This window comes from Phocoena sinus, chromosome 8, assembly GCF_008692025.1.
Source record: "Phocoena sinus isolate mPhoSin1 chromosome 8, mPhoSin1.pri, whole genome shotgun sequence".
NCBI lineage: Eukaryota > Metazoa > Chordata > Mammalia > Artiodactyla > Phocoenidae > Phocoena > Phocoena sinus.
Genome location: NC_045770.1, coordinates 104,333,457 through 104,352,734, shown reverse-complemented (window position 1 = coordinate 104,352,734; position 19,278 = coordinate 104,333,457). Strand labels below are relative to the sequence as shown.

At 48.5% G+C, this 19,278-nt stretch overlaps 2 protein-coding genes across 11 annotated transcripts in view; both read right to left on the bottom strand.

Annotated features, from left to right (window-relative positions):
- Nucleotides 1-3,381, bottom strand: part of LOC116757698 (RNA-binding protein 4) — a 13,104-nt gene extending 9,723 nt beyond the window's left edge. For 5 of the 7 annotated variants that reach the window (XR_004351056.1, XR_004351058.1, XR_004351057.1 and 2 more), the window contains exons 1-2: nt 3,249-3,381; nt 1,721-2,144 (exon numbers count right to left, since the gene is read on the bottom strand). Coding sequence is in view for 3 of the 7 variants with exons in the window: in XM_032639771.1 (XP_032495662.1) it covers nt 1,721-2,132 (412 nt within the window). In the remaining 4 variants the exon portion in view is untranslated. Of the gene's footprint in view, nt 1-1,720; nt 2,145-3,111 lie in introns of all 7 variants that reach the window. The other 2 variants (XR_004351059.1, XM_032639770.1) reach the window with 2 other exon arrangements.
- LOC116757695 (RNA-binding protein 14) lies at nt 3,315-19,278 on the bottom strand. Of its 4 annotated transcripts, none has more exons than XM_032639759.1 (3): nt 18,842-19,278; nt 11,779-13,243; nt 10,120-11,002 (listed from the first exon to the last, which is right to left on the bottom strand). In XM_032639759.1, the coding sequence occupies exons 1-3, from the start codon at nt 19,176-19,178 to the stop codon at nt 10,795-10,797; spliced, it is 2,010 nt and encodes a 669-aa protein (XP_032495650.1). In that variant the 5' UTR covers nt 19,179-19,278; the 3' UTR covers nt 10,120-10,794. The 4 variants fall into 4 exon arrangements, with proteins under 4 accessions (XP_032495653.1, XP_032495650.1, XP_032495652.1 ...); XM_032639761.1 differs by having other exon boundaries at nt 13,133-13,243; XM_032639760.1 differs by lacking the exon at nt 18,842-19,278 and adding an exon at nt 18,335-18,825.

The following is a 19,278-nucleotide window of genomic DNA, read 5'->3' as shown; positions in this document are numbered from 1 at the left end:
TGACCTGAAGATTTGCCAGAAAAAATTCCAAAGTCAGAAAAAGCAGCTAAGTCTTTAAAAATATCTAAAATGGATGTTCCTTAAATGGGCAAACAATAAAAAGAATATCCCCAACACTGAGAAACTGAAAGGGAAAAAGACCATCATAATAAATACTGCTACTCTATATACATATAGAACTGTACTAGACAATGCTAAAGAGAATGACTAACAGTAAGGAAAACAGAGCAAAAACAACTAAACCTCAGAGAACCTAGACTTCAGATACCAAGAGTTATGCTCTAAGTATGATATGTCCTGTATCAGTTCACAATACCCTTCCCTTCCATGTGTTAACTGTTACAAGGAGACACCACCACCTCTTCTATGACTTGGTTAAAGTGTAGAAGAGTATCCAAAAATTAGATATCATAAACCCTCCACCAGAGCAGCCTTTGCTCCCAATTAAGTTGTTGACACAAAATAATTCTCAACTTACCAATTAAAAATGGAAAACCAGACCTGAGAGACCTGTGACATTTTTCTTTAATAATGCACAGCAATACCCATAACACAGGGCACCATTAACTTGGGAGAAATGACGATCAGACTTCCAGGTCTAAGAAGGTCCAATTTAAGTAAACATCAAAGATAGCCAAAATGACTCTTAACAAGAGGAGTGCTCAGGAGAAGCAGCAGCTACTACCTTGTTCGGGCTGAAAAAAGTTGGAATATAGATTAAAAATGTTAACAAGGAGTTGTGGGAATACTCCATAATTTAGAAGTAGTTACACTGAAGGGGAAAGGCTCTTTTCTGGCTTTGACACTGGGAACCCAAAGTGGGTGGACGAAGAGTAGCGTTAGCAACTCACCATGGTTACCACCCCCTTCACAACTGCCACCCTTGCCACAGGAGCTTAGATCTTAAACCAAGAAAACAAAATGTCTATCCACAGCATCACTCGTGCTGCCTTCCAGGCACACTATTAATCTAGTCAAGGCTCCAAGGTTAACACCCATCTAAGTGCTCTACTCACCAAGGATGTTACAGCTCACTCCTCAAACCAGTGAAACGGCTTTGCCATTATCGCCCCCCAAATCCCAATACCTTCTCCTCAGAAACTCCTGATATTAGCCTTCAGTTCTAGAGTGTCCTCGTCCTCCAAACCGAACCTCTTGGTGCAAACGTTAACAGAAAAGCAGTAAGAGCTATAACAATTTAAAGACACTAGTTCTCTCAAGACTTGTTTAACGACAAATTATATTTACTGAGAAGCCATGAATTGGGATGAGGTGGGGGAGCTTCACAGATATTTTGCTCCTAAACATGTGGCTTAAGCCAGCTTTTGCCAGGTCCTTCCACGTACAAAAATAACACATGGGGTGCTGAGGCAATAAATTTCAGAGTGAAACACTGTTAAGTGCTCTACTACCCCCCCGACCCCGCAAAAAAGACAAAACAATGGAATAAATCTTCAGAGGAAGGGATTTCTGCACTAATAGGCAAAAAAGCCTAGGGGTTCCAAACTAATGCCAAGTGGTTCTTCTCCCAAACTTGATTTGCCTAAGGTAAAGCCTCTAAATCCCATGCATTCTCCATTTAAGCCCATCACCCACACTTAATCCTCACAATCAGCCAACCAACAGCTATATCTCTATCTCTATCCCAGACCCCTCCTACCCAGCCTATTTTCTACACAAAACCTTGTGTTCAGCCCTCTTCCCAAAGAGGGTGGTTCACCTTGAAACTCTGTGTTGTCAAGGCCCCTGATGGCCTCCACTGCATCCTCTGCCCGCTCCATGTGTACGAAAGCATAATCTTTCACGATGTCACATTCGATGACCGGACCATACTCCTCAAACTTGGCCCGAAGCTCCTTGTTGGTACAAGTAGGACTGATGTTGCCTACATGCAACTTTGTGGATGTTTTGCTCTTATTCTTGCTGGCTTCCACGTTGATGTTCACCCCGTGCAGCTTGTAGTGGTGCAGGTTGCGTATGGCATCCTCGGCCGCCGTCTTGTCCTCTATGTGCACAAAGCCGTAGTTCTTAATGATGTCACACTCCAGCACCTTCCCATACTGCTCGAAGAGTGAGCGGATCTCCTGCTCTGTGGCCTCCCGGGGCAGGTTTCCAATGAACAGCTTCACCATCTCGGACACAGCCTGGGCGAGAAAAAATGAAATTTCTAACAAAAGACCTCAGGCCCATGTCAGTTAAAAAAAAAATCAATACTGCCATCTCCTTTGGGTCTGGCAAATATTTCCAGTTTTCCCCCCTCAGACGCCCCACACGCACACGCACACCCCCAGATAATAATCAAAGGGAAGTGGGAATAAGGAGGCCCGCTACAATTCCAGCTATAGAACCTACAGAAAGGAGAAAGCATCTGTGACACAGATCCTTAGCAGACACAGACAAAGGGTTTGGTAAGAGCTGAATAGTTTCAAACGGAAACGCAAATGAAAGCGGGGCGTAAATGCAGCCCTGGGGGTACTGGGCTTTCTACCTACTAAATAGACAGCAAATTCCCTGGAGGTCCGGTTAGGACTCCACGCTTTCACTGCTGATGGCCCGGGTTCAATCCCTGGTCGGGGAACTAATATCCCGCAAGCCACGCGGCGGCTCCGCCGCCAAAAACAAAAAAAGACAGTCAGAAAACAAAGGTCTAACTACTTGGCTGGCTGTACTGACTGAAATTATGAACTGGCTCTTCCTCTCGTAACCGAATTAGCCATTTCCTGAAAAAAGGACCTTATAATAGCTACGTTTTAGGGTTTCCTTTGGAAGCAGTGAACCCGTGACTTAAGCTGGATAGCGAGGCGTTCGGAGAGTACAGGAAGTGCTGGAGCGGGGAACGCCTCTCTCGGGGTGCCGTCCTACGAGCTCCTGGAGAATTGGAGAAATGCATGGCCAGAGAAGGGGGCTTGAGCCTCAACGGCCAGACAACAGTGTCTCGGGGCTTCAAAAATTCTCGACACGGGGCTGTAATTCCTAAGTCTAACGGAAAAGCGGTTATCTCGGTAAAAGCCTCGAGGCAGTAAGCCGAGCAAAGTCGGATAGAGGGCAAGGTGGGGAAAAAGCAAGGTATTCTCGGCGGAGGTCGTGGGGGAAGGGCTGCTGGAGGCTTACCGCGCAACGCCGAGCACCGAGGTCGGCTCTCAGTGACGGGTGCGGAGGCCAGGACCACCCTAGGATACCCCTAAAGCCCAAGTCGTGAGATTTAACAGGGCAAAAAAAAGACAGTGAAGGGGCTCGGAGTCTCTCACCCGCACGAAAAGCAGCAGGGGCTCTTCCTCGCGGCGCGGACGCTTCTGACAAAACGCTAAAATGGCGGCGGCTGCAGCAGTGACTCTGGGTAGAGAGGGGGAGGTGAACCTACCACCGGATTGGCCGTTCAATAAAATAAAAGGCAGGCGTTCCCGTAGATCCTCTTCCTGATTGGTTACCACGAACGCCAATTACCTGAGGCCTGGAAGAGGTGGAAACGTCAGTAACCCCAAAGAGTTTATACGAAAGCCAATGAGCACCTCTCTCGACAAACCGAGGTCACTGATTGGATGGAAGGTCGGCGTGAGGGAGGAACTACCAACGTGGGCTTCGCTGGCGGGGTTCCGCCCGCCATTAGGCGGAGCGAGCTAGGGAGCCGGTGTGGCGGTCTTCAGCTTCATGGCGCCAACTTTGTTAAGCTTCCACATTTCGCCACTCCACGTGCGCTCCATTTTGCCTTCTACTCCACACTTCTCCCTCTAATCTCCCAAACGCCATCCCCCTCGCAGCCAGGGTGCTGCGGACGGTAGCTTACGCAGACCCAGAAGCCAGGTAAGAAAAATAGCAAAGCTTCCCACCTGAAGAAACCAACCTCCTCCTTTGGCCAAGAATCCGCACTGGCGCCCTGGGAGTCTCGGAGCTACCCCCACATTGAAACTACTTTCATAGGTGGTGAAAGGAACTCTGAAAAGTTAATGGGCTCAGCTTCAATTAGGGTATAAAGGCCCCGACGTCGGCTCGGTTGAGGGCTGCATTTCTCAGGAGGCGCCGAAGAGACAAGTTCCTTGGAGGAACCAGCCTCCCGGGGTCCAAGATGAAGAAAAGGCTTCTCTGTGTGACCGTGGAGATTGCGCATACACCCCCACCCCGCCCTGAGAAAAAACTAGAGCAGCAAAGTTTTTTGTTTTATTTTATTGGGCGCCATCAGCCAGAGCTGTAGGTTTAAACTCCTAGAACCGACCTTAGCGGGAAGAGCCTAAGTCACAACCAGCTATAAGCAAAATACAATCAAAACAGCATTCTCCAGAGGATCCGGCTTCCCTCATCACACTTTTTTTATCATCCTTTGGCTTCTTCACATAATCCCATAATTCACTGAACAAGCAAGGCAGCTTTTGAAGAGGGAGTTTAAAAAGGGGGATAGAAGAACTTAAACCATGATAAAAGCAGTGAGGAAAGGGATCATCAGAAAGTGAAGATGACAAAAGCAGAACACACCACCGTTCAAAGCAGCCCCCCCAAAAGGGGTGGGGATCATAAAGAGAAAGGTGAAGTCAAAGTTACGGAAATAGATTTTAAAACCTGACGTGACTCAGAAATCAAACGGTGGGGAATTGGTCAGTAATTTATTCTAGGGTGGGAAAAGGCAGGAATCTAAAAATGTCACATTTACAAATGTAGTGGTCACTAATCTTGGTCCGTTTTCATTGTGGATCCTGATGCTGACACCGCGGCTCTGAATAAAGGCCAAAGGATCAGTGATGAAGAAAACCAACTGCATGTTAGCTGCAAGTGTGCCCTCTGGAGGGGCCCTGCATCGGGAGGTGGTCACAACTCCATGTGCGCAGGTTCGGAAACACATCTGGTATAGAAATCCTTTCAGCTCCTTCGTTTGATCTTCCAAAATTTTTGTCCTAATAGCCTTGGAGATAAAACTTTCTTCCAAAATACCAAAGCATATGAGATCAGCTTACTCTATGAAACTAGGAATCTCTCCAAGTCCAAAGGGGAAAAACTGGGAATAGAAATCTTCTCGGGATCACAGTTCAGGCCAGTTTGCAGACCACCACCCACACCCACCCCCGATCTAATTATTCTTGGTTTACCTTCTGAAAGCCCTCTAGGTCCAGTTATATTTGTTTCATTTTGCAAGCTCATCCAACTGAGTAATCCACATTAAATCATTCCCCTGCTTTTTAAATTAAAACCCACGGCAACTGGAAAAGTTTCAATTCACACTACCCAATCTGGTTGTTGCCAGAATCTCCCAACCTCTGTAACAATTCTCCCACCCCCATCCCTAACACACCCCACCCCAACTACGCTCCAGCACACTGGCCCCTTTGTCCCAAGCTCATTCAGACTGAAATGTTCTTTCTCCAGGTCCTTCGCTGGCCACCCCATCTAATAAACACAGCCCCCCACTCCAACGCTACACCTTGGAACTCTATCCCATGACTCCATGTTGTTTTTCCAAATACTTACCACCACTTGAAATCCTATTCGTTCATTTTCTTACTCCCTCCCACCCCCTGCCCCCAGCAAATACTTGTTCTACAGGGGCAAGGACCTTTTCTTGTTGTCTACTATTACCCTGTGTTAAAACTGCCCCTGGCACGTGGTAAGCACTCAAATATTTGTTGACTAACTTAACAAATAGATAAAGCATGAGTTAAAATCTTGATAACCAAGAGGAGAGAAATGACTTTGGATTTGCAGTCAGTATCAGCTTAAGAACATGGACACTTATAAAAACAAGCCCTTTTGCTCTTATCACCTAGTATACTTTCCAGACTCCCTCAAACATAAAAAGCCCAAAAGCCAGGGGTAACTTATGCTACAGCTTCTGATCACCAGGATTACGTTTGACAAATGCTGCAAAATGAAGCTTTAGGTAGGGAGATTTGTAACTCCAGTGTCTCCATACTGATGTTCATTTACCCAACTGTATTTTACCAAAATACTTAAAAATTAAAGGTTTTTAAATTAAGGATATCTGGCTCTACCTTACCACACCAACTACAGAGAATCGGATGTTTTAAAAGCACTTTGTCTGGAACACTGAAAACGGCCACTTTGGTGATTCTTCTGATCAGGTTACCAAGCCTCTAAATTAAAAGATAAAGCAACTTGTCCAAAGTCATCTAGCCTTTCTGTCAGAGCCAAGCTTAAGTATGTTCTGGCTCCACATCTTGAAGAGATGAAAGAGGCTGGAGCCTGGACTCTTGAAAGGGAAATGAGGAACAAATCCAAATTCAGGGGGAAACACTGCTGTCAGTGTAGACCACTCAAATGTGAATAAGCAATGTATTTGTTTCAAACCCTTTCACACTCTTAGGAATGTATACAACTTATATACCTAATAACTCTGGCTCCTAATCCAGAAATGAGTTACTGGTATAATAAGGGCTCAAATTAAAAACCAGTAATCTCCAGGGATGTTCAGAGGGAGCCACTAGGCCAGTCAGCAAGCTTCCTAAGCCTCCAATCCCACTGCCAACTACACACTCTAAGCCTCCCCTTAATGCCTGTGCAGGGCCCCTACTCCATACCTTTCTTCTCCATACCTAGGGGAATCTGACCCTCAGGACACAACGGTGTTGTCTGACACTGGAGGTGGCCAAAATTGGTATGGTCCAGTGGCCTACATCACACCTAGGTACCACTCATTACAGAAATCCCCCTTCTTCACTGTTACTCATATGTGCTGTACTCACACCTACACCCAAAGTCCTTTGCTCAGCTGTGTGCTACCCTACGCAGTCCCAATCTCCCCAGAATGTTCTAACTTCTTATTTCTGAGATGGCTAGCATTTAATGAGCAATGACTATATATGAGGCTCTACACTTGCTACATGTTATTTGCTCCAACAGTCCTGGATGGTTCAAAATAGCTGGTTCGATTCCTTGATCCTCTACTTTCTAGCCATGTGATCTTCAGAAGTTACTTAACCTACAGCCTCAATTTCCAAAATAGGTTTAAAAGTACCTAATACAGGCTTCCCTGGTGGCGCAGTGGTTGAGAGTCCGCCTGCCGATGCAGGGGACGTGGGTTCGTGCCCCGGTCTGGGAAGATCCCACATGCCGCGGAGCAGCTAGGCCTGTGAGCCATGGCCGCTGAGCCTGCGCGTCCAGAGCCTGTGCTCCGCAACGGGAGAGGCCACAACAATGAGAGGCCCGCGTACCGCAAAAAAAAAAAAAAAAAAAAATACCTAATACATTTGAGTTGCAATGAAGGTAAAATGAAATATATGAAAAGCACTTTTAACAATGCTTAGCATGTGTTAAATAGATGTTAACTATTTTCCCTATCTTACCGATGAAAAAACTTAGGTAGAATTCCTGACATGTCCAAGATCACCCAGATAAGTGGCAGAACCGGGGTTCAAACTCGGGAAGCCTGATTTTAGAGCCAGCACCCTCAGTAATTCTCTCTGTGCCAAGTCAGTTTTCAAATCAAACAAATCCCATCTCCACAGTTTTCTCTAGTGGGGCTGCCCCATCCTCTCCTTCCTTACCCGTCACTTCCCTAGCATTGCTTAACTGTAACTAGTTCATCGAGGTAGGTCCTGCACCCACCCCCACTATCGATTTCCCAAGGTCAGCCCAAGGGCTCAGCTACCTGAACACTATTTCCAGCACTACAGACACACAATATTTCTAATGATTTACAGCTAGACTTGAAATCATTTATTAATAACTTTTTCTTCCTGGAAAACTAGATTCTACCCTTTATGATCTTTTTAAAGGTTCCTATAGAATTTAGGTGAATAAGAATTTTCCACCTATCATATCCACCTTATCTTCTTTATCACCCAAACTCCTATTACATTACATACTAGACCATAAATCTAGGAAATTAAGTTTCATTATGACCTTAGTCATCCCACATTATAGTCAACTTACTTGGCTTGATAGGACAAAATGACTGCAGAACCAACAGTCTGCGCACAGACTTTGGCAGAGCTTAACTGATGGGCATGACTACCCATGGAGGCTGACCACTCAGTGATAGTCCCATTACCTCCAGCACAAGGGATGGGGCCCCAGGCCTACCCCAGAAAGAATCTGAAACAAGGTCCAAACCGCAGAAGAGAAGAGGCTGTAGAGGGGAGAAGCCTTTACATAGTCTTTACATAGTTCCAGGAATAAACCATCTAAAGCTTCTCCAATGAAGGTCAAGTTATAGAGGTGATAGATCAGAAAAGCAAAGATCTGAAGGACACTGGGAGCGCATATTCCCACCCACCTCTCCCAAAACACACATTAAATGTCTATCCTCCCATTCACTCAACCCAACCGTCTCCGAGTTATAGGACCCTGGAAATCAGAAATCCACAAAAAGCAAAGTATGAAGAATGAGCTATAGGATTAACACAGGTGGCATAATTTACAGAGGGAGGGAATTTTAAAACAATCTGCAAGAAAGAGGAAAATGACAAATGATTTAGCTTTAGCTCCTTCTAGCTTAAATGAGAAGCCTGGCAGCGGAGGCAACAAGGGCATCAGGACCTAAAGATAATAAGCAGAGTGATCATCTAGGCCAGGTCAGTCTGAAGAACTTGGGTTGCAATAAAGAAATATCAGCACTGGCCCCGAGAGCACATTAGGAACCATGTGCTAATGGTTTCATAGGAACCATGGGATTGGGACAGTGGCAGAACCCTCACTGGAGAGAAAGATGACAGAAAGCCACTGACAAAGAAGTAATTACAAATACGCAGGCCACAATCACAGCACTACAATTAACCAACCCTTGATTTTCCAGGGAAATAACCAGAGCTAAGCCTGTTAGCTTGGCCCTGAGATTACCCCACCCTCACTGCAGAAAAGTGACAAAAAACCTATCAAATTCGCCCTCCTCACAGTCCTGCAAACAAATGAAAAGGAGCAGCAAAGCACCTGAAGGCAAAGAAGTGAGAAGAAAGAAAAGCAAGGAAGAGCATTATGGCCTCAGTACCCCTGAGATTACCCCCAGTTTGCATCCACAAATAGGAGCTCACAGTTAAACAAAAACCATATGCTTTTGCCCAGTGGGCAGAGGGAAGAGAACACCTGGGGCAAACTACTCTGTCACAGGGAAGTTCACAAGAAACCAGTGAAGGAAGCAGAAGAGAACCCACCTGAACTCCATGTGACTGATACACACACACCCCAAAACCACCCTGCCCCAACAGACTCCCAAATCAAATTTATAAAGCCCCCTTTCCCAAAGGAATGTCAGTCAGTTTCCTGTCACCACCCTACCCAACCAGTCTTTCATTCACCCATCATAAAGCCCAAGCCTCTGTCTTGTCCATGGCTGGAATTGTCTTATTTTGTGCCCAGGTCCTCTGAACCCCTAGTTCCAGAATGAAAGTATAAACAATCAATTCCTCAGCCTATCCCAGCATCCCTATTTGGTTATGCTTGCACCTCACCCCCTTCCCAGAGTCTATCATAACACCTTCAAATATAAACCCAACAAGAAAACATCTGGAAACCCTAACAAATGAAGATAGGCAATTTGAGTCTCAGGTGACTATGACAGGGGTTGGCAGGACGCAGGAAGGACACTCCGTGCTGATGTTCGACGTGCGAAATACCAGGTCTATAGCCAGAATCCCCCATACCAGCTTCCAACTGTCCCAACCACAGGGCATTACCAGACAGTGACATGACCCCCCCCACCCCAACTACTGGCTCCTTCCCAGTTGTCGTCCCAGCCCCAGTACTTACTGGAGCCCACTGCCTGAAGGACCTACTAGCCTCATAAGCACCAAAGCCACCCATTCCCCACTTCTCACTTGAGAAGCCAAACCCTAGAACCACCCTGCTGGAGCTCAGGATTTTCCTGAACTAGAGACAAGTCAAGGAAAATAACCAAGCACAGGCGAGGAAAATGGGCAGTAAAGTTACTGCATTTTGGTGTGATTAACTCAAGCTGAAGCAACTTGGGCCAGACTCTCCAGTCCTAAGGATGGCAGACTAGCAGAACGACGATGGGTTAAATCCCTCTGGCAGCAGGGAAATCATTCTAATTCCTACATTCAAACCCCTTTCCTCATCCGCCCTGGGTTCTCTGGCCACCCTCCCTTTAGTTGTCATGTCTTCCTGGATGTCAAACTGGCTTCTCTGAAACTGAGTGCAATCAAGACAATGACAACCAGGTTTCCAAACTGCAAATCGCCCCAAGTTTTATTTGTAGTCCATACAAAAGGGAAAAAAAATTAAGGTTTTCTAACACCACCTACTTGGGGAGATGGGGAAGTGGACTGTGCCGCACAGCATCAACTAGAACATCAGGGGTCAGTAGGGATCTGGACATACACCAACCAACTGCCCCAACAGGAACTCAGTCTCAACACAGTCTACAGAGGGACAAAGTCAGGGCCCCCTGGACAACTGGCACAGCTTGGCGCATAGGAAATGGTTAAGCTAACCCTTTCCTGGCCTCCCTCACATCTAAAAAGAAAAAGGCGCCGCCGACCTCAGCTGCAGGTTGCTTCCCCATCCAGACGACCTTAAATATCGCGCACAAAAATAAAAGGGAGCCAGGAAAAAAATAAAAACATAAAAGAAATTCCCATCCTGGGGAGATGGGAGGCAGGGGAGAGGGGAACCGCAGATCTAGAGCCAGTAGCAAGATTTGCTGCTGAGGCGAAGGAATAAAGTAGGTTACTGCCGAACACTCAAAAGGATCGTCTCCTGGGGAAGGCCCACATGGTAGAGGGGATGAAAAACCGCAAACAGGAGAGGTATGGGCCAGTGGTTACAACCTGGGTCTGCACCCTACCCCACCTCTCCTCTCCTTCCCTCCCTGTGGAGCCCTGTCCCAGGATGGCCCTACATGCGGCGCTGGTAGCCAGAGTGCATCTGAGCTGCCCGCAGGTAATCATTATAGGAGCCCGAATAGCGTGCGTAATCGGAATGGGCATCGGGCAGGCGACGGTAATCCAGCGAGGACTTTGTCGGCGAGCGGCGGAACGAAAGCTGCGACTCTGATAAACGGCGGTAATCAGAGAGCTCGGCTAAACGCCGGTCGGAACCATACCTAGTCGAGAGAAGAAGACAGTTGGTGAATGAGACAATTGAGGGGAGGGCTCCAGGTGGGCACGGGGGAGATGCCAATGGGGACAGGGAGGGTGTAATCAGATTGGTCTCCAACAAACAAGATTTTGTCAGAAGGCTCAACACCCTATCCAGGGCAAGAATTCAAGCCTGGTCCAACTCAGTGGGAAACCAAGCCCACCACTGAAGACCTCCCTTCTGAACTGGCCAAGGTGGATTCTGGTCTGCATTCCCAAACCACAGACAAACTATCCCCACCCTCGGGCCCTGCAGAGAAAGACCTTGGTTGTTTACCAACAGAACGGCGGACGAAAGCAAGGTCCCCAACTTCCCAAAGAGTGGACGCACCACATACACCCTGCCTTCAGCCAGTGACTGCCAAAGGGACTACTCTTTCAAACCCACCCCCACCAGAGGCCAGGACAACCACGTAACAGGCTTAAGGATCCTTCAGACAGTGGGAAAGACTATGGGCCACAATCTTGCAGGCAGTAGCTCCAATAGCACTTGGGCTAGCCTTGACAGGTGACACTTTTCCCAGCCTGACTAGCTGGTACCACCCCAGTCTGAGCACTATGCTCCACCTGAACCCTCGTGACCAGGCAAGTTCACAGACATCACCCCCCTCAGCTTCTGGACATCCCACAGGAGTAGAGAAGACCAAGGGAGGGGCCGATGGCTCCAGTTTCCCTCCCATGCCAACCTCAGCCCCTTGCCCTGAGCCCCAGCTGGGGGCAGAGGCGGGGGGGCATACAGTACCTTTTCGACATGGCGACAGCCTTTTTGTACGGATCGTCGTAGCTGGCCCGGGGTGGGGAGAGGCGCGTACGCTCATAGGGCGGCGGGGTGCTGTTGGCGTTGGCAACGGCCCCCTGGGACATGGACAGGTAGGCTGCAGACGGCTGACCTGCCCCATCGTAGGCATTGCCCGGCTGGCCACGGTAGGAGGCAGCAGCCTGAGGATGCTGCTGTGCAGCATAGGAAGCAGCCAATGAGGCTGACGACTGAGTGCGGTAAGGAGCTGCCAGGGTGGCAGAAGGCTGGGCCCCGTAGGCAGCTGCAGCACCATAGGAGCCAGTGGCCGCAGCAGCTGACTGAGCCCCATACGAGCCCGACAGGCCCATTGATGCTTGAGCTCCGTAACTATTCAGCTGGGTCTGAACAACTGGCTGGGCCCCATAGGAGCCAGCCATTGGGGTAGTGGCTTGTGCAGCATATGCAGCTGGCTGGCTAGCGTAAGCAGCAGCTGTAGCTGGCTGTGCCACATAGGCAGCAGGTTGGGAAGAATAGGAAGCAGCCTGTTGTGCAGCGTATGGGGCAGACTGGGCATTATAAGAGGCCGAAGGCTGGGCACTGTAAGAAGCTGCCTGGGCCCCATAAGCTAGTGAAGAGGCTGCAGACTGGGCCCCATAGGAGGCTGCCTGGGCCCCATAGGAGCCTAGGGAGGAAGCTGCTCCCTGGGTGTTGTAGGAGGAGGCAGCCGCACGAACCCCATAGGAAGAGGCAGCCTGTGCCCCATAAGAGGATGGCTGGTTACCATAGGAGGCAAGGGAGGAGCCCTGAGCCCCATAGGAGTTGAGCGAAGAAGCCGCAGCTGGCTGACCCCCATAGGAGGAGAGGGCCGAGGCCGAGGGCTGGGCTCCACCATATGGACCAAGCGAGGAAGCTGCGGCAGACTGGGAGCTAGGGCTAGCCAGCTGGCCCCTGTATGGGGCCCCAAGGGAAACAGAGGGCTGAGCGCGGTAAGAGGCTGCCTGGGCTGTCATGGGCTGAGTCCGATAACCGACACCCAAAGAGGCAGAAGGCTGGGCCCTGTAGGCAGCGCCCAGTGACACTGAGGGCTGGGCCCGGTAGGTGGCTGGCTGGGCCGTCAGAGGAGCCACATACGAGGCTCGGGGAGGTGAACGGCGCAGGGGGCTGCGGTCGCGACCAAAGAAGGGTGGTGTGGGCTGACGGGCTTGCCCATCAAAGCCACCAGTGCTGTTGCCAAAAGCCTGCTGGTAGTCGAAGGTGGCAGAGAAGCCACCAGTTCCGGGGAATGCCGTATCCCCAGCCCCTGGTTTCTTGGTCTTGTCCCCAGACTGGATAGCCAGGCCAGGCCCCTTCTTCTGACCCTTGGTTGAGAGTTCCACGTTGATGCGCTTGCCCTTCACTTCTTTGCCGTTGAGCTGCGCGATGGCGGCTTTGGCATCTGCTTCCTTCTCCATGTGAACAAACGCGTAGTCTGATAAAGCAGCAGACAGAGGGTTAGCAATTAGGGGGGCAGGGCATGCTACCTGATGGGTCCCAAACTGGACACACCAACAGCACCCAGCTGTTGCCAGCTACCTCCAGGCCTCCAAACCCTCCTCTCCAGGAGTAGGTCATAAAACGTGGCTCCCATATAACAAAGCTTCTGACTGTCCCAAGCAGGCAGCTTTGTCTATGGCTTTCTTCCCATTCTTCCCGTTCCCCCTGCCACCTCACCCAACTTCCTGGTGAGAGAAGAAAGAGCAAAGATGAACAGCAACACAGGATAAAAATCTTCACATCTCCTGTAAGTATAAACGAGCAGACAAAAAGCAGAAAGCATTCCTGGATCACTCAATTATTCAGTATTGTCTATCCCAAGATTACCAAACACTACTGTTCACCTTTGAGGCTTAACTCTCAAACACTGAAAATGACCACTTATGTCTTGGAATGACCCATGTCTCGGCCCAGGGTCCAATTAAGGCAGGAGAGCTACACTGCAATGCACAGTCCATGAAATTCCTCCAGTATGATCTCCCCTTTTCCCACAGTACTTCCCGGTTTTCAAAGCACTTCCATGCACAGGACCTCATTTGGGCCTCACAACAATCCCAGGAGGCAGGCAGAGCAAAGGATCATTATCCCCATTTTACAGGTGGGCAAACACACTCAGAGAATTTATATGGCTTGCGACAAAACCATGTGTCAGACCCAGAAACAGAATCCCAGCTCTCCATGCCTCTTCACTACACCAGTCTACCCCTGAGAAGTCAATGTGTAAGGCAGGATTGTGTATTAAGACTAGACATTTAAGCTTAGAAGGGGAGAAGCTGGACCCCACGTAAGCCAATAAGATGTGAGAATGGAAACTGAGCCTCCTGGCTGAGTTCAGGCCCAAGGCGCGCGCACACATATACACACACACACACACACACACACACACACACACACACCCCCCCAGTCTACATTACATCAGAGGTTACTCATCAAGAGACAGAAGTATTCCTTACCCCTTGGGCTTCTGTTCACAGAAAAGATTTGGTTTCTCAGCTTCACAGCAAGAAGCTGCAATTACCGCAACTAGCAGGCTCTGCTAAAAGCAGGTTACCCCTCAGGTCCTCATTCAGTTCTAAATGAGCTGTGGTAGGAAAGCCTCTAAGACAGGATGTTGATCTCAAAGTCCTACTCATCTACCATATAGAAGAAAACTTTAGGAAAGGAAGTAATAGGAAGAAATTCTTGTTCACATCTAAACTCACAAACCACGATGGTGCAAGCAGAATCTGAAGAACAATGAAAAAGGTCATGCTGGTGGTTAGTAAGGCCATGCACTTAACCCCATCTGGACCTGTGGCTACTTTTAAAGTCCAACCACCAGGACCCCATCTCTCTCACATCACTTTAGGAAATGAATTACCTAGATGAAATTACTAAGGTTCCATTCTTGATAAGAAATCCTTTTAAATGGCCTCTAAACAAGTGCCCTAATTTCTAGAAACTTTCATACTGGGATGCCCTCTCTAGCTGTTCCTATAAAGCAAGCCATTTTCCTGGATGTAAGCCACCAACGTGACTCTCACACAAATAAGAATAAAAATAATCAACAGGTAGAAGTCAGAAGTGTGGTATAGCAAAAGGAATCCTGGGGCTAGGCGCTAAAATGCCTCAGCTGAAGATCCAGTTCACTGACTTGCTGTAAGTTCTTATGGAACTTACAATTTATTTCTCCATCTGACAATCTGTCCTACCCACCTCAGTTAGAAGATTCAAATGAGATGACAAAAATGCCTTGTAGGGCTTCCCTGGTGGCGCAGTGGTTGTGAGTCCGCCTGCTGATGCAGGGGACACGGGTTCGTGCCCCGGTCCGGGAAGATCCCACATGCCGCGGAGCGGCTGGGCCTGTGAGCCATGGCCGCTGAGCCTGCGCGTCCGGAGCCTGTGCTCCACAACGGGAGAGGCCCCAACAGTGAGAGGCCCGCATACCGCCAAAAAAAAAAAAAAAAGTCTTGTAAAGTATAAATAGCTATATAATGATAAAAATCATGATAATTATTCAAGCCCAGGAATAACCACAGGCTTAGTTCCATACAGATATGATCTTTCATCTCTAATAAAACACAAGAGATACAATGTCACCTGTAAATGCAAATTTGAAACTAGCCAGAGATGATAAAGGAACAAAATGAACTATCACAACTGTCTTTACACCTCTATGGCCAGAACCTGATTCTTCCAATTGCGAAAGGCGAAAAGCGTTCCTTTCGGCCTAGCCACAGGGCATCAAAACTGTCCTCTCATCTCTCACCTCCAGTTTGGGTACAGCGAGCTAAAAATCAATGCTGGTGGTCCCAGATCTCTTTAAAAGCAAAGGCTGAGCTGACCCTACCACCAGGAGAATGCAATGGCAAGCAGAAAGCAAGAGTGTAGGCAGATTAAAGGGAATTAAAAAACTTTCAGGCACTATGAGGGAATATTAAGGAACCATACTATATTCCTAGTTAACCTATCCACAAATTCCTAGGACTGGAATAAGCTAGGAAAAAACACCCAACAAAAACTTTCAATGGGTTTACAAGAGCAATAGGATGTCACATTATGTACTCCCTACTTAGCTGGGTTTTATTAAGAGACCAACTTGTGAAACTTGAAAATTGAGATTTCATGTGTACAATTCAATTGACCACACAGATAAGCTATATAGCTGATAAAAAGAAAGCCATCAGATACAATTATATCCAATTTATATCAGAGAGTTTCTAAGCCTGATACTGGAGGGAAGTGTGAATAGGTTGTCCAGCTGACTCCATCACATGAGGGCTAACTAACCCTTATCACAGTGAGCAGCTAAACCCTGACCCAGCTCTTGCAAAGATGCCCAGGAACCTAACTACTCCTAGGACAATAAAGAAAAACCAAAGATCTAGAAAACTCCAGGGACCCACCTGCCTGGATAGGTAGTTCAAGGAAACGGTGTTCCCTGAAGGAAATCCATCGCATTTAAAAGGACTAGCAGGCAATGATTTACAGAGCTATCCTAATGGTCTGGTGACTTCACAATTCCTCCAGTACCAAAGTTAAGAGAATCCAGAAAAATGAGTTTTCCTATTCTCAGAAGGGTAAAAAATTCTAATTTGAAACTACAGAGCTGTATGTAGGAGGAAAGAATGGCCACCCACAACAAAGGAGAGGAAACAGTTTCCTATTCTGCCCTTCAGACTTCTCATGGAATCTAAATGGTTCCTAAAGCTGTCAGCAACTCTCAAACTTCATCCTTGAACACCCAACAGAATGTAGCTGTGGAGAGTGGTTACAATCTGCTGTTGCGATGGAAATTTTTACTCTACAAATCATATCTAAGCTCCTGGAACCAAGCAACTACATTATTCCCCCTGTGAAATAAAACGGAACTGGCTGTCCTGTGCAATGCCAAGCTTCTGTGCTTTTCAAAGACCTGACAACCAACACAAGATGACTCAATCAAGTGCCCATTCCCAGAGCAAGAAATAAGTAAGCTATTTATAGAGCCAGAGCCAAGTCTCTTCTACTACATTCCCAACTTAAAAACTTCATTTTCCTTCACTCCAACTAGAAAAGCATCAGTGGAGAATATGATCCTCAAATCTTTACCACAGTCCCTTACCTCAAAATATTATCAAGCACTCTCTTACATATCAGCCTAACTACAAACGACAACCACCACTCCCTAAGGAAATCAGTGCATCTCTGCCAATCAAATGTTCGCAAAGGGACAAAATGCACAAAACTTTCACTCTAACTCTCACAAAGAAACAGTCAAGAGTTCTAAAAACCACATGCAGTTACACACTTCACTCCACCCCCCCCCCACTGTCACTTGGTGTCAGTCCCAAGCAAATCCAGGCAAATTTTTAGCTTTCTCTACCAACCCAAAGGAGGCTTCTTGACCAATGAGTTCCATAGAGACTGTCCCCTCAGATGCAAGTTTCTAGACTCCCAACCTAGTAGCCACCCTGTCTGAGAACCACACAAAAAAATGTAATAGGTCAAACACAGAACTCTCATAACGAGTCATATACATTTCCTGGCCAGGGGCCCAATCTGATGCCCTTCCCACTCTTTCACTCTAAATAAAAGCAAAAATTCATGCACCATACAGCCTGCCTCATCAGAGCACCCAGCAGGAAAGCCTGACTCCAGATAGTCATGAATTTGCACAGCCTGAGTTGAGGAAAACAAAATGCAGTATTAATGCAGAAGAAGGAATTACTCCTAGTGGTGGAGACTGCAACAACCCTCACACTTCCCCCAGTTACGGAAAGGATAAGGAATGACCCAAAAGATGTATCTTGGTGGAAATGAATAAGCACCTGCTCCCAAATGTATTTACTATCCTCAAAACTTCTCACACAGGGTATGAGCAGCTATGAATCCAACACCAGGAGCAAGGGATCAGATACTCACTCCCAGGTTGCATCCCTGAAGATAGCAAGGCAAAGTTAACTCTGATCTGTTCCCAAGTGGAACAGAAACTGGCCACATACACAAGGGCTATACCTCCAAATCTTGCCAACAAAAAAGAAAAAGAGCTTAGGGATAAGAACCCAGACTATGAAAAAAGTCAACTAAGTCCCAAAAAGGAGGTCAGGCCTAAATTATAGTGATATATTCTTCTCGAAGGCAAACTAGGGATCTACCCTGACAATTAGACTACTCAAGCAAAGATGACTATAAGTCCCCACGTCCCCCTCAGAGTGTGCCCCCTTGCAAAATCACCAAGTTTCTAAAAGGATACCGCCCTAGGGCACCGGCTTGACGAGTTAGCTGCTCAGAAGAGGCCGTTTCATAAAACAAGCCTTCGTCCACATGCGAAAAGTCGGGGTTTCCAGTTTATAGATGTAAAATCGATCCCAAAGGGAAAAAAAAAAAGTTTGAGGGAGTTGGAAAGCACAGAATTGCCACGCCTAACCCACCTAACAACACTGAAAGGCCAAAGTGGTTAGGAAGGGGCCCCTCCTGTACCCACGAGTAACTATACCCATCAGTAGACCCACGCCACACAATACTAAAAGATCCCAGCCCAAGAAACTTCCAAGGGCCCCGTTACCTTCCGCTCGGGAGCATTCATCGAGAGGGAACACGACGGTGGCCTTGGGGGAGGTGGGGTTCAGCCCCCACCTTTTCCCTTTTCCCTTGCTCTGACAGACTTCTGAAGAGTAAGTGGGGAAGTGGCGAAATCTTCCCCGCTCCATGATCCGGCTTCTGCCCGTCACTTCCCAATTTCCGTTCGGTGCCAGGCCCAGGAGCCCAGTGGAAGGCGCGCCCCCGGTACCCTCCCAAGTCTCTCAGGCGCGTCCCCGGCCCCGTAGCTCGGCTCGCAGTGGCCGCCGCACCCACCCAGAGCCGCTTCCTCCCATTTGGTTAATGGTGCCTGGACCGCACGGGAGGAGGGTGGCTCTACCCAACGCGCCCCCAACACCTCCGGCCTCACTCCCGCGGACTTCTCCCAGCCCCCACCGCCAACCGCGCAGTGACCGACCCCCGGGAAAGGGGCGTGGCTAACAAGCAGAGTGCCCCGAGCGCGCCCGCGCCCGCGCGCCCGCCTCCACATTACCTTTCACCACGTCACACTCGATGACGCGTCCGCGGCGCTCGAAGAGGCTGCGCAATTCCTGGCTCGTGCACGCAGCCGATACATTGCCCACGAATATCTTCCAAGTGTTAAGAGGCCGTGGGCGCGACATCTCCACCACGAGCGCGCGCCCCGGCCGCAGCTCGTGGCCATGCAGGGCCTCGATGGCGCGCAGCGCGCCCGCGTTCTCGCGCATGTGCACGAAGGCGAACTGTTTCATGACGGCGCAGCTCATGACCGTGCCGTAGGGCGCAAAGAGAGCTGCCAGCTCCTCCGGCGTCGTATCCGCCCCATCGACGTTTCCCACGAATATCTTCATTTTGCCGCCGCAGCCGCCTTCCCGGAGAGCCTGGACCTCTCCTCCAGCGACAGGCGAAACGTCTGACCCGCCGGCAGTCCTCCCCAGGAATGGCTGGCGA